The 12,116-nt window shown below is 53.0% G+C and overlaps 1 protein-coding gene across 7 annotated transcripts in view; it reads left to right on the top strand.

Annotated features, from left to right (window-relative positions):
* The window catches only part of COBL (cordon-bleu WH2 repeat protein), a 151,075-nt gene that overhangs the window by 100,626 nt on the left and 38,333 nt on the right, over window positions 1–12,116 (top strand). For 5 of the 7 annotated variants that reach the window (XM_072955491.1, XM_072955489.1, XM_072955490.1 and 2 more), the window contains 2 exons: window positions 4,884–5,022; window positions 8,763–8,930. In XM_072955491.1, the coding sequence (XP_072811592.1) occupies window positions 4,884–5,022; window positions 8,763–8,930 (307 nt within the window). The remainder of the gene's footprint in view (window positions 1–4,883; window positions 5,023–8,762; window positions 8,931–12,116) is intronic. The other 2 variants (XM_072955493.1, XM_072955492.1) reach the window with 1 other exon arrangement.

The following is a 12,116-nucleotide window of genomic DNA, read 5'->3' as shown; positions in this document are numbered from 1 at the left end:
CTAGTTCTGTCACTAAGTGTGGTGTTGACTGTCACAGGATGAATGCCACTCTGTTGATTGTGATCAAAATTAAGTGGTGGCATGTCCTCTGACGGCGAGATTAACTTTTGAAATTAAGATTATGCAGGAGAAGCTGTAATTCAGAGTCCCTGCGATTTATGTGTCATCGGTGATCAGAGTGGATGGATTCAGAGACCCCTGCAGGGAGCTGGGGGGTCCCAGAGTCTTCCTGTAAAATCAGGATGTGGTGTGACCATCTCCTTGAATCCTTCCCCAAATTCCCAGAAGGAAAGCCACCTGTTAGTAGCAGTCCCTGAGCACTGTTTCCCCAGGGGCTCTCTTACCTGGGGAGGGATGTGGGGACCAGGTGTTCTAGATCCGCCCCCCCCCACCCAGAGGGCGGATCAGATCGGGGGCCTGTGTCCCGTGGGTGCTCTGGAAGCATCCTTGCACACGGCGAGGCTGAATCAGTAAGGACACAAACAGAGACAGGCAAATCCCAAAAGAAACACGTCCTGGGGGCAAGCCACGGCCCACCCCAGGGACTTCCTTCCTCGCCTGCTCTTTGACCCACCGCCCGGGACCTGGAACTCCGCTTTCTCCTCAGCTGCCTCCTCTCCTTCCCTCCCTGAAGGCACCGGCTGGCCGTGGCCAGCGTGCAAACCCTGGTCCCCACGGACTCACTGCAGATCCACAGGTCTGCTTCACGGCAGAGTTTCTCAGCTGACTCTCAGCCCCCATCCTGTTAGGTCGCTGCTTCTGCCAGAGGATTTTGGTTTTGTTTTAATTGAGATATATTTGGCATGTAACATTGTGCATATTTAAGATGGTACCACGCCTTGATCTGATATGTTTATACACTGTGATTTGAAAGACATCTGACATAACATTGTGTGTATTTAAGATGGTACCATGTGTTGCTTTGATACATTTATACATTGTGATTTGAAATACATCTGATATATAACATTGTGCGACCTTAAGATGTACCCCACCTTGATGTGATACGTTTATACACTGTAATCCAATTGCCCTTGTAGCTGTAGTCAACACCTCTGTCCCATCCCATAATTAGCATTTCTATTTTTCCATTGAGAATAATCCAGATCTAGCCTCTTAGCAAGTTTGATGGTGATAACTGTACTTACATATATTTTTTGATTTACAGGAGAGATTTATTGGAAGAAAACATATAAATGCTACAGAAACTTTAATTTCCACTCGTACCGTGGTAATTGACAGCATGCCTAATTTAAAAAAAAAAACATTTAAAATCCAGAATGCAGAAGGTACTGGACAGGTTGATTGCTGAGTCAAAGTGGTCAGTAAGCAGACCTCACACAGCATGATCCTCTGTACTGCGGTCTTTGGTCACTATATTGTGTATTTGATCTCCAGGACTTATCCGTCTCTGCTCTGCAAGTTTGTTCCCTTAAACTCCCTCTCTCCTGTTCCCTCACCTCCCAGCCCCTAGTAAGCACCATTTTTCTGTTTTTACAATTTTGGCGTTTTTAGACCCCCCATACCCTGTGACTTACCTTACTTAGCATAATGCTCTCAGGGTCCATCCATGCTGCTATCAATGCCGTCCAGATAGCCAACAGATATGTGAAAAGATGCTCAAAGTCACTATTCATCAGGGAAATGCGAATCGAACCGCAGTGCACGGTCTCTCACGCCGGCTAGAATGACTGTCATCCAGAAGACACAGGGTAACACGTGCTGGAGAGGGTGTGGAGAAAAGGGAACCCTCCTACACTGGGAGTGGCAAGTAAATTGGCGCAGCCACTGTAGAGGACAGTATGGAGGGTCCTCAGAAATCTAAAACTAGAACCGCCGTGGGATCCAGCCGTCCCGTTTCTAGGCGTGTTCCCGTAGGAAAGGGAATCAGGACCTTGGAGAGGTACCTGCCCCCTCCCCATGTTTATTTCAGCCCGGACACGGATTTTACTCTGAGTGGGACGGAAGGTGTTCGCAGATGGCAAGCAGAGCAGGGCTCGTTTCGGGGTGGAGGGCTGTGTGGGAGATCGCGGCCCCCCGCGCTCCCCTTTTGTAAGCGGCGGTGCAGTGGTGGTGCAGCCGAGTGTCAGCCAGCAGCCAGCCCTGGCTCACTGCCTCACTTCCCTTTCTTGTGTGATGAAACCAACGAAGCCCCCACCCCCACCCAGGGGCTGGTTTGGATGCTTTAAACAAACTAAGATCATGCCTAGGAATTGTTAGCCCAAGATCTTTTTATTTTATTTTCAAGAAGCGAAATGGTCCCTCAGGTTCTTTTTTTTTTTAGGACCTGATATTTATTTATTTTAATTTTATTTTTTACCGAAGTGCAGTCAGTGTACAATGTTAGTTTCAGGGGCACGGCAAAGTACTCAGTTATACATTTGCGTACATATATACGTGAATTTTCCCACTCTTTTCCACGATAGGTTATTACAGGGTATTGAATGCAGGTCCCCGTGCTACACAGTAGGTCCTTGTTGTTTATCTGCTTTATGTACAATACTGTGTATCTGTTTATCCCGACTCCTAATTTATCCCTCCCCGTCCTTCCCCTTTGGTAACCACAGTTTCATTACCGTTCTGTTTCACAAATCCCGGTGAGTAAGGCAGAGTTGGCCTTGAAAGCATCACTTAACTTCGGGCCTTCTGTTTGCTCACCTGTAAAACTTAGAGCGTGGGTCCCAGCTGTAAGGTTTTGTGTCCTTTTATGTCACTGGGTTTTTTTTCTCTTTATGCGGCAAACACCGAGATGTCACTTTCTAAAGGCACTTCTGGCAGCTGGGGACACTTCTGAGCCCCCTATTTAATATGCTGCCGTCCCCCCTGCGATGCCTCACAGCGCCCCGTGAGGTGGGCGCGGGTATTGTCCCATTTAAGAGAGAAAACATTTTTCGATTTTCAGGGCTTCAAAAACTGACTTCACACACATCTCATCTCAGAAACCTAATGGAGACTGTGCCCCCCGCCAGCCTCTAAAATGAAGAAGTGATTTTTTTTTAAAAAAAGGCACTGGATGCAGGAAACAAAGGAAAAAAAAATGTGGGCGGAGGAAAGGAATTTCCGGGAAACTCAGTGAGAAAAGAAATCAGTTACCAAGTTTGGGGGAAAAAAAAAGTCAATCTAGAAAGAAAATGTAACAAACTGCACATTATACATCTCGGCTGGAGAAAATTCCTCTTGCGGGAAATTTGTTTTACATTCTTAATAAAATCTGTTACAACTATATATGCATAACTAAATAGGGAAGGTTAATTTAATCTTGGGCTGTAATCTTTTTTTAATTGGGGAGGAAAAGTTTTAGGGGGGAAGGTGCATGTGTCTCAGAGAACTTCTGGAATAGGAAGGGAACATCAAGAAGTCACAGAATAAGCTTAATTACGTAGAAAAATAGAGGAAAAGCCAAAAGTAAAAGAGTTTCAATTAGTTGCTGCCGGAGCGGGGCCGTGGACTGGGAGTCAGTGGTTTGGCTCTGAGCTTGGTGGAACTGCTTGCCTTTTTCTTATGTCCCTGTTTTTCGTAAAACACAGGATTTTAATGGTGTCAGAGGTGGTGATAATATGTTGTGATGGAAAGATTTTTTTTAAAAATGACAGTTAAAAGGAAACATATGTTGGGTGGGGGGAGGGTGCAGCTCAGGGGGAGAGCGCGTGCTTAGCATGCACGAGGTCTTGGGTTCAGCCCCCAGTCCCTCCATTAAATGAGTAAACCTAATTACCCCCCTTCAGAAAAGGACATCCCAAAAGAAAACATAAAGCCAGAAAAATATATGCCAACTACTAGTAATCTGAGTGTCAATTAAGGGGTTTTTTTTCCTTCCTTTGATAATTTAAAAAAAATTTTTTGCATTAGATATGTGTTACTGATGGCATTTGAAAAGGAGATGCCACACACACACACCCCTACATGAAACACCAGGTCCAGCCCATGAGGTCACTGTCCCTGGGAAGAGCCAGGGCACGTGCTGTGTGCCTGAGCGAATAAACCAAGGAGCTCCAACAGGAGCGCTAAGACAGCCTGGCAGGTGGGGTTGGCCGCACCCCTCCCAGGTTGAGCTCTTGAAGGATCGGGACCTGCTCGGACTAGAGGGAGGCCCAAGGCTGGCTGAGAGCCCCGCCCCACCCCCGGGGCAGGAACCCAGCACCCTGTCATCACTTGCACATACTCTGTACGGAACACGGTGGCCTTTGAGTGCGTCTTCAGCCCTGAGTGTGGATGGATGAAAACGGTCAGAAGGAGGAGAGGAGGGGGAGGCAGACTTTCAGAAACACAGACCTGGAGTCAGGGGCTCCAGCCTCCACCGTCGGACCTGCTCAGTGCTGACTGGCTGCCCTGAGGGGCTCTGTGCTGGTGGTGGCTGAGCTGGGTGGCTGCGCCAGGTGGGAGCGCGACGTCCCTTCTGCTGACGAATGTCCTGCAGCCTGTGGATGGTTGTCAGTCCTGGCCGCCTGGGCACGTGCAGAGGCAGGAGAGAAGGGGAAGGCCACGGGTGATGGCTGAGCTGCCCTGTCTGTCCGTCCTTTGCGTGGGCACACATTCCTGGGCCCTAGGTAAAGCTTCCAGCAGGAAGATTTCTGCACCTAAGTCAGGGCTAAGGGACCCCTGCTTCATACTTACACTGAGGGGAAACTTCCTGCTCTTCTGATTTGCCCGGAGCCCCAGCCCCTGCCGTGTGGGGGGCTTGGGGGTGCCTCTGAGCATCCTGGACCACCTCAGGGCACTGCTGGGCACATTACAAGCCCTCCACCACCCCCACCGCCCACCCAGGGGCCCCAGAAGGGGACTGGCCACCTGCCAGCCCCTCCCCGCCCCCGCCACCATGCTACCCTTGTCCCCGCGCAGAGCTGCCCTCACGCTGACTGCTGGTCCTTCTTTGTGCTTCGCAGGTGTCTCTGGGGTCCCAGGCTGACTTTCAGAAGAAGAAGAGGCGGGCGCCGGCCCCCCCTCCACCGCAGCCCCCACCGCCCAGCCCGCTGGTGCCCGCGCGCACGGAGGACAGGGAGGAGGGCCGGAAGGGCAGGACGGGTGAGTGAGCGTGCAGCACGCACGCCCCGGGTGCTTGCTGTGGCCTGGCATCGCTGCACGGCTACTCACCCCCGCGGTGGCCTCCTCTGCCATGCCATTAACCCGGGAAATATTTAGGCGAAAGAAAGTCTGGAAATGAACCGTTGGGAGTCCCGGAGCATCCCGCAGGCGCACGCTCCAGGCGTGAGGTGGGCGTTTAGAAGGCGGGCTGGTGGGGACGGCGAGGAGGGGACGTCAAGGCGTCGGAGAGCGCGAGTGATGGAGAGCCAGTGCTCGTGGATGTGTGGCAGGCGGGTGTCCCCCGAATGGGAGAAGGTGGGTTCCAGGAGGTTGCCTGTGGATACTGGAGTGAAAACACCCAGACCCCAGGGATTTATGGATCAGGTGGTGGCAAGGCTGCTGTCATTTTTTGAGCTCCCTGTTCAGAACTGATCTCCACTTGGATAGCTTTTAATAGAAGATATTCCTTGAGAAAAAGAGAACCCGCATTAAAGAGGGCGCCATCAGCCTGTGTCTGTGAGCAGAGACCTGTGCGATCGCGCAACCCCGGCCCCTCGCGCTGCGGGGGAAGGAGACAGAAGTGCTGGAGGTCCCCGAGCCGGAGGTGGCCGCTTTTATTGGAAAATCAGTGTTCACGAGTTCACTTATGTAGGGACAGAAGCCACCCTTGACGAGCAGAGGTTGCCTGAGACGTACCCCTGACGTACGTGCACAGGCGTCGCCATCACGGGAGCCCTTCAAGGCCACGGCCAGGGCCAGTCAGCCTCCCGGGCAGCCTCTGACCTGATGGCTGCAGCCCCCAAGGATGACTGGTTGCAGTAATAGGGTCTAAAACTCTCATCAGAGCCCCTGGGCTGTTTGAAGCATTTTTCCACTGGTCAGGACCTCGCTTTTAATGTCTTAGCATTTCGCAGTCCGGGGACCGATTTTTTCTAAGGAGCTGTGGTCTAAATTTCACGTCAGTTGCAAACTCCTTCCCAAACCATCCGATTTGAAGGAGACGGGACCAGTAGCTCATGAAAGTAAACCTGGTTGTCCTTTTATCATTTTTCGCGACGAGACCCCCATTCTGTCTTGCAAGCTGTCTCCCCACTCTTTCCGTGAACGGCTGACGACCCTCAGATTTCGAGTTCCTCGTGCAAACTGTAAGACGCACCCCTGTTAAGCGGTTAAGTGTGGACGTGGTTGAGTCCTGACCACCTCCGGGCCGGACAGCCCATCTCAATCCCAGCAAGGACCTCCCGATTCAGCCTTGAAGGACCGAGTGTGTGTGTGCGACGTGCTGGGAGGGCCTGGCCTGGGTGTGGGGCAGCTGGTGCTCACGGGGGTCGCAGGAGAAGGGAGGGAGGCAATTTAAACCTGAAAAATTGAAACTGTAAGGGCAATTCTCTCCCTAAGGAACATGCGACTGAGAGAAGCTGTAGGTGGGAGGGACCCTTCAAGGGTCCGTCTCTAATCCATAAATTTCTATTTATGATTTCCTCCAGAAAATCACTTTGAATAATTTTTGAGAGCTCCCTCAAGTTGCAGACCCTTGTGCTTTGAGAAATACACTTAAAATACAATTTTTTTTTAATTTAAACTTCATTCAACATCAAACTTACCTTGGGTAACTCTGGACAGCTTACATCCGTGGACAAAGCTAATAGTGGTTTTTTTAAACCACACCTTGCCACTACATGACTTTAAAGGAATTAATATATTGCAGAAAAAGTGTATTTGAAGCCTTATTGGATTGCTTTAATTGCACCATTCAATTGAGTCGTTTTTGAGGTCAGGAGTCTCGGTGGCCATGCAAGGCAGACCTCCATCCCCATCAAAAATCCCCATGATTTAAAACCACAGGCAGAGCTTTTAACCAAAGTCTTGGCTTTTAGGTCGAAAGATAATAATTAAAGAAAAGTAGCTCCTAACCACACACACACAAAAATATATTTTCTGAGCTCCTTTTTCTATTCAGACACCTGGAGATACTAATAAAAAAATTTTTTTGGAATTAGCACTAAAATTACACTGGAGCTGGCTGGATTTGGGTCTTGACCCAGATGTCTTGATAAACAAAAGTAAAATTTCTGGCAGAGAGCCTCTCCCTCCCCTGCCTTCTGTTGGAAATGCTCTCTCGTGTCAGGTGCTAACCTGGGCCAAGCAAGTCACACCCAATCAGACATCCTTGGCTGATTTCCCCTTGACGGAGCAAACAACACGTAAAGATGGAGACATTAATATTTTTCCATGTCAAAAGAACTGTGACCAGGAGAAGGAAGGCATGGATCTATCTCTTGATGGACAAATGATGTCTCTTAGTATTTTTATTAATGACCTGATGAAAAGCATGAAACATGGAATCCATTCGTTCCTAGAAGATTCTAGACATTAGAGCTGCAAGAAAGTATTTTTACGAGAAATAATAGCACAGCGTATCACCCTTGTAATTCACATCATTTGCTCTGCGAATACAATTGTAAATGGACCCCCAGCGTGTAAACAGATCACAGAGGGCCGCCCTGGTGGTCTGAGAGGCAGGCTGGGGTTGGGGGGCACCACCCTTAACTCTCCAGCTCAAAGCAGTTTGAAAACTGTTACCCAAAACAATGAAAGAAGCTGATGCTGTAAATTAGTGTTTATTGGGGTCACACGAGGTCATAGGTCTAAGCAAGAATAATCTGAAAAGAAACCCATGAACATGAAAAAGACCAACATGAAAAAAGGGACTTCCTTTTAACTGACAGAGCTGTTCAGGGAGCTTTTAATAATCATTTGAGGACCAGCGTTTAAAAATAGTTGTGCCTCCCAGAAGCGAACGCCAAGCGGGCAGTCATTCTCAGGATGGCCCCAGGATGGGACACTACGTATAGAAAACCTTAAAGCAGGAAGGAAGTTGGACATGGTGCTGAGTGAGGTTGGGCTCGGTTCCGGGTGTGCTTGATTTTGCTGATGAGTGAGGTTGCCTTTGGTTCTGGCCGAGGTTGGATTTGGTGCTGGGTGAGGGTGAGTTTGGTTCTGGGTGAGGTTCGTTTTGGTGCCATGAGGTTGGATTTGGTTCTGGATGAGGCTGGATGTGGTTCCCGGTGAGGTTGAATGTGGTTCCAGGTGAGGCTGGATGTGGTTCCAGGTGAGGTTGAATGTGGTTCCCGGTGAGGTTGAATGTGGTTCCAGGTGAGGCTGGATGTGGTTCCAGGTGAGGTTGAATGTGGTTCCAGGTGAGGTTGAATGTGGTTCCAGGTGAGGCTGGATGTGGTTCCAGGTGAGGTTGAATGTGGTTCCAGGTGAGGTTGAATGTGGTTCCAGGTGAGGCTGGATGTGGTTCCAGGTGAGGTTGAATGTGGTTCCAGGTGAGGCTGGATGTGGTTCCAGGTGAGGCTGGGTTTGGTGCTGAGTGAGGTTGGATTTGGTGCCATGAGGTTGGATTTGGTTCTGGCTGAGGCTGGATGTGGTTCCAGGTGAGGCTGGATGTGGTTCCAGGTGAGGCTGGGTTTGGTGCCATGAGGTTGGATGTGGTTCCAGGTGAGGCTGGATGTGGTTCCAGGTGCGGCTGAACGTTGTTCCAGGTGCGGCTGGGTTTGGTGCTGAGTGAGGCTGGATGGGGTCCACGCTGTGGCTGCATCAGGTGCCGGGCCGTGTGCGTCCGAAGCCGGGCGGCGCTCGCGGCGTGGGTGAGGGATGGCCACGAGCCTGCGGTGGGTCGTGGGGTGGGGAGTCCCGGGCTTCCCTTCTGAAGTGACCCTGTTGATTCCACGTAGGTGTCGGCCGGCAGGTGCCACAGAAGCCCCCCAGAGGCGCTGCCCGGGGCCCCCCCCAGTTAGAGCTCCCCCCGCCCCCGCCCTACCCTCCTCCTGCCGCCGAGGCCGGGCTGCCGGGATGCTCCGGGACAGGCGCTGCATCCTTGGCCTCCGACCCGAGACCCACACGTACGTGCCTCTCCCTCCCTCCCCGTGTGTCACGGCCCCTCCCTCCCGTGTCTGGTGTCGGGGCTGCGTTTCCAGACTTTCCGTCTTGCCTCGGGGGGTGGGGTACGTGTGTGTGTTCTTCCTACACGCGCAACGCAGTGTGTCCGATTGCACTGAATGCCACGCAGCGACCTGTTAAAAACTGACTTAAGCCATCCATCATTCAGACGCTGGTTAGATCACCGCCAGGACCGTGTCGTGTGGGTGGAGCTCACGTTCCCCAGATGACAAGGACCCTCAGAATGCCACACCAGCTCGATCTGCCCGGCAACCACCTGAGTGCAGGGGGGGCTCCCTCGGGCCAGCTGTGGATGGGAAGGCGAGCTGTCCCCAGAGCTGGGGACACCGACAGATCAGAATCTGAACCATCCGGCCCGTGGCCAAGCGTCAGAACCGCTGCCCTGCAGAAGGGCGGGCGGAGGAGCAGCAGGGGGAACGGCTTGATTTGAGCCTCGCGGTAGCCAGAAGTAAAGGCTTCATTTGTTTCCGGTCCTTGTCACACTGTGTCCGAGATCAGGCCTTCTTCCTTGCTTCTTGTGGCCTTTAACCAGCCGTGCACACAGCCTCCCGCCTCCAGGCGGCTCAGTGTTGTCCACGCAGGTGCGCGTGTAACAGGTGCCCGAGAGCATCCTCTGTGCTCAATCCCGTGCGCATCCTCACCTCCTTCAGGGAGCCTCGGCCCTGCAGGGGCGCTTCCTGAAAAAGCGGGTGCCGTCCCGGGCTGGCCTTCCCGACAGCCTTGTGTCCCCCCGCATTCAGCCCAGGGAGCCGCGGGCACCCACGCGAGACAGGCAGCCGTCTGGTTGGGAAGTTCACACTTTCCCACCATCGGACCACGTGATCTTTCTTTTTTTTCTTTTTAATTTTCTTTGCAAGTGACGGCCAGCTGGCTGCCAGCTTCTGGGTAAAGAAGATGATCTTTGAATCCTTTGTCAACTTTCTCTGGGCAAAATCATCTCAATTCATTCTCTTTCTCTTTTTTTTTTCACAAAGACGTCCCTTCCATCCTTAAATGATGTTTGGTCATCTTGACGTTGGAGAGGCGTCCGGATGCAAATGAGTTGTACAGGGTGTTCAGAAATTGGGGCTTAGACAGATTAGGGCAGAAAGATGTAGCCGAGGCTCTTTAAGCCCCTCACGCCAAGGCCGTGAGCTTTCAGCGACCTCTTTCGTGGCCACAGTTGTCACCGCGGATCCTCCTCCCCGGGGAGCCAGAGAGGGGGCAGCGGCTGAGTGGGGAAAGGTGGCCTTTGACAGCGGAGAGTGGCCACAGCCCAGGAGCTTTGGATGGGAGAGCCAGGCCCGAGGACCTTCCCACCCCTGACCTTACGCAAACCGGGGACCCTGGCTCCCCGCCGGGCCTGCCTGTGTTTGGGGGGGCAGTGTCAGCGTGCGGCGTCGGCTGGAGAGACCGTTGGACAAGATCGGCTGCATTCAAAGGCTGCGCCTGCAGAGGCAGAGCTCCCTTCTGGGTCTTTGCAAGTGGTGCAAAAACAGATCCCAACCCTGCCCTTGGGGACCTGCAAAAAGAGGGCTGAGCGGAAAAATGGAGCAAGCCATAGACGGAATGAAACCTGGAGGCTCTATTGCCACCTCGTGCCCCTGGGGTCACGGGTCTGTTCTGTCCACGCCTTCATTCGGCAGATGCACGTCATCAGGACGTCCTCTGTCCTGCCCGGGTCACAAGGCACCTTCCCTCCTCTCTCCCCGTCTCTCCCCGACTCACACAAACCAAGAAACGCCAGGAAAGAGCATGGAAAGACAGGAGGAGCAGAGAGGAGGCCCCGTGAGGGTCAGACCCCCGCAGACGTCTCCCCTCCTCCTGCTCCCTGCGTCTCTCCTGGCTGCGTGTGCGCCAGACACGAATGCGTCCGGCTCGGAGATTTTATCCACCTCGTTAGCAGGACCAGCCTGACATCCTCGGCAGCGTCAAAAGCTGGGAAAGGCTGGGATTGCCTGCCCACCCAGGCGGAAGGCACTCTGCCTTCCTTGATTTCATTCAGGTCTTTCCAAAGGTTAAGGACGGAAAAGTCCTGGGTGGTCATTTGGTTTTAGATTTTTTTTTTTTTTTTTACAGAAGGTTGAAGTCACCGGTCACAGGGGAGCGGTAGGTGGCTGGATGCGACTTTCCGCCCCTCGCCGGGCATCGCACCTGCCCTCCCACCTGGCTCCCTGTGTCCGAAGGTGTGTGCAGTGTGCAGTGCGTGTGTCTCCTCCCGAGTGCAATGTGAGACCCGGGCTCCCTGTGCAAGACACAGGGTGTTCGTGACAGAGACCAGACCTGGGTACCTGGAGGGCCAGGGGTGAGCTGGCTCCGCCCACCCGGCAGCGCTGGGTTTGGGCGCAAACTGAGCCAGGACGGTGATGTCACTGGCCCCCAAGTCCCGGTACAGAGCAGGGGGCAGCGGGAATTCACACTGGGGCATCTTTGACCCTCACCTTTGCGGCGCCACCCCTGCACTCTCTCCCACGGCGCCCCAAGCCCCGTTGCCCACCTCGCGCTTTGCGCCTTCACTGTTATTTGTCCCGCTTGCGTTGTCACAAGGAGGTAAAATGCATTCTCTTGAACACCCCGTAAGCATAGCCGAAGATAAGATTAAAAAGAGCCAAGCAGCCCACAGACGGTGGATGTGGACACAGGTGTGAGGTGGTAAGACGTGAAATTGGTCCCCGATGCCACACCCTCAATTCCGATCCCTCCCCGCCCAGAACTTTCCATTCCTGCCCCCGCCCCCCACCTCTGGAGGGTCTTGTCCTGTCCCCATCCCCGTGGCTTTGCTGGTCACTGCTGCCCGCACCCCCGTCCAGAACCAGCCCTCTGCCAGCCGACCTGGGAGCCAGCTGGACCTCAGGTCCTTCCCCAGGGACAGCCCCTCCGTCCCATTTTTACGCCTAAAGTGTTACCAGCACTTGACTCCTGGTCACTAAGACAGTATTTACCTGGGGCAGAGGGACATCGGAGGACACTGTGTGTTCTGCACCACTGCCACATTTCTCTGGGACTCCTGGACTCTTTTTGAACCAAAATACAGTCTGCAGTTAGTGGAGATCAAATGACGGTCCCCTCGTGTCTGCCTGGCTCGAAGAGGCCACCAGTCCACGGCCTCCCTCCAGCACCTTGGGGGACCAGATGGAGGCGCGTTCTGC

Source organism: Vicugna pacos, chromosome 36 (genome assembly GCF_048564905.1).
Source record: "Vicugna pacos chromosome 36, VicPac4, whole genome shotgun sequence".
In the NCBI taxonomy this organism is placed as follows: Eukaryota; Metazoa; Chordata; class Mammalia; order Artiodactyla; family Camelidae; genus Vicugna; species Vicugna pacos.
Note: the sequence above shows the minus strand (reverse complement) of the source record. Positions and strands in the feature narration are given on the sequence as shown.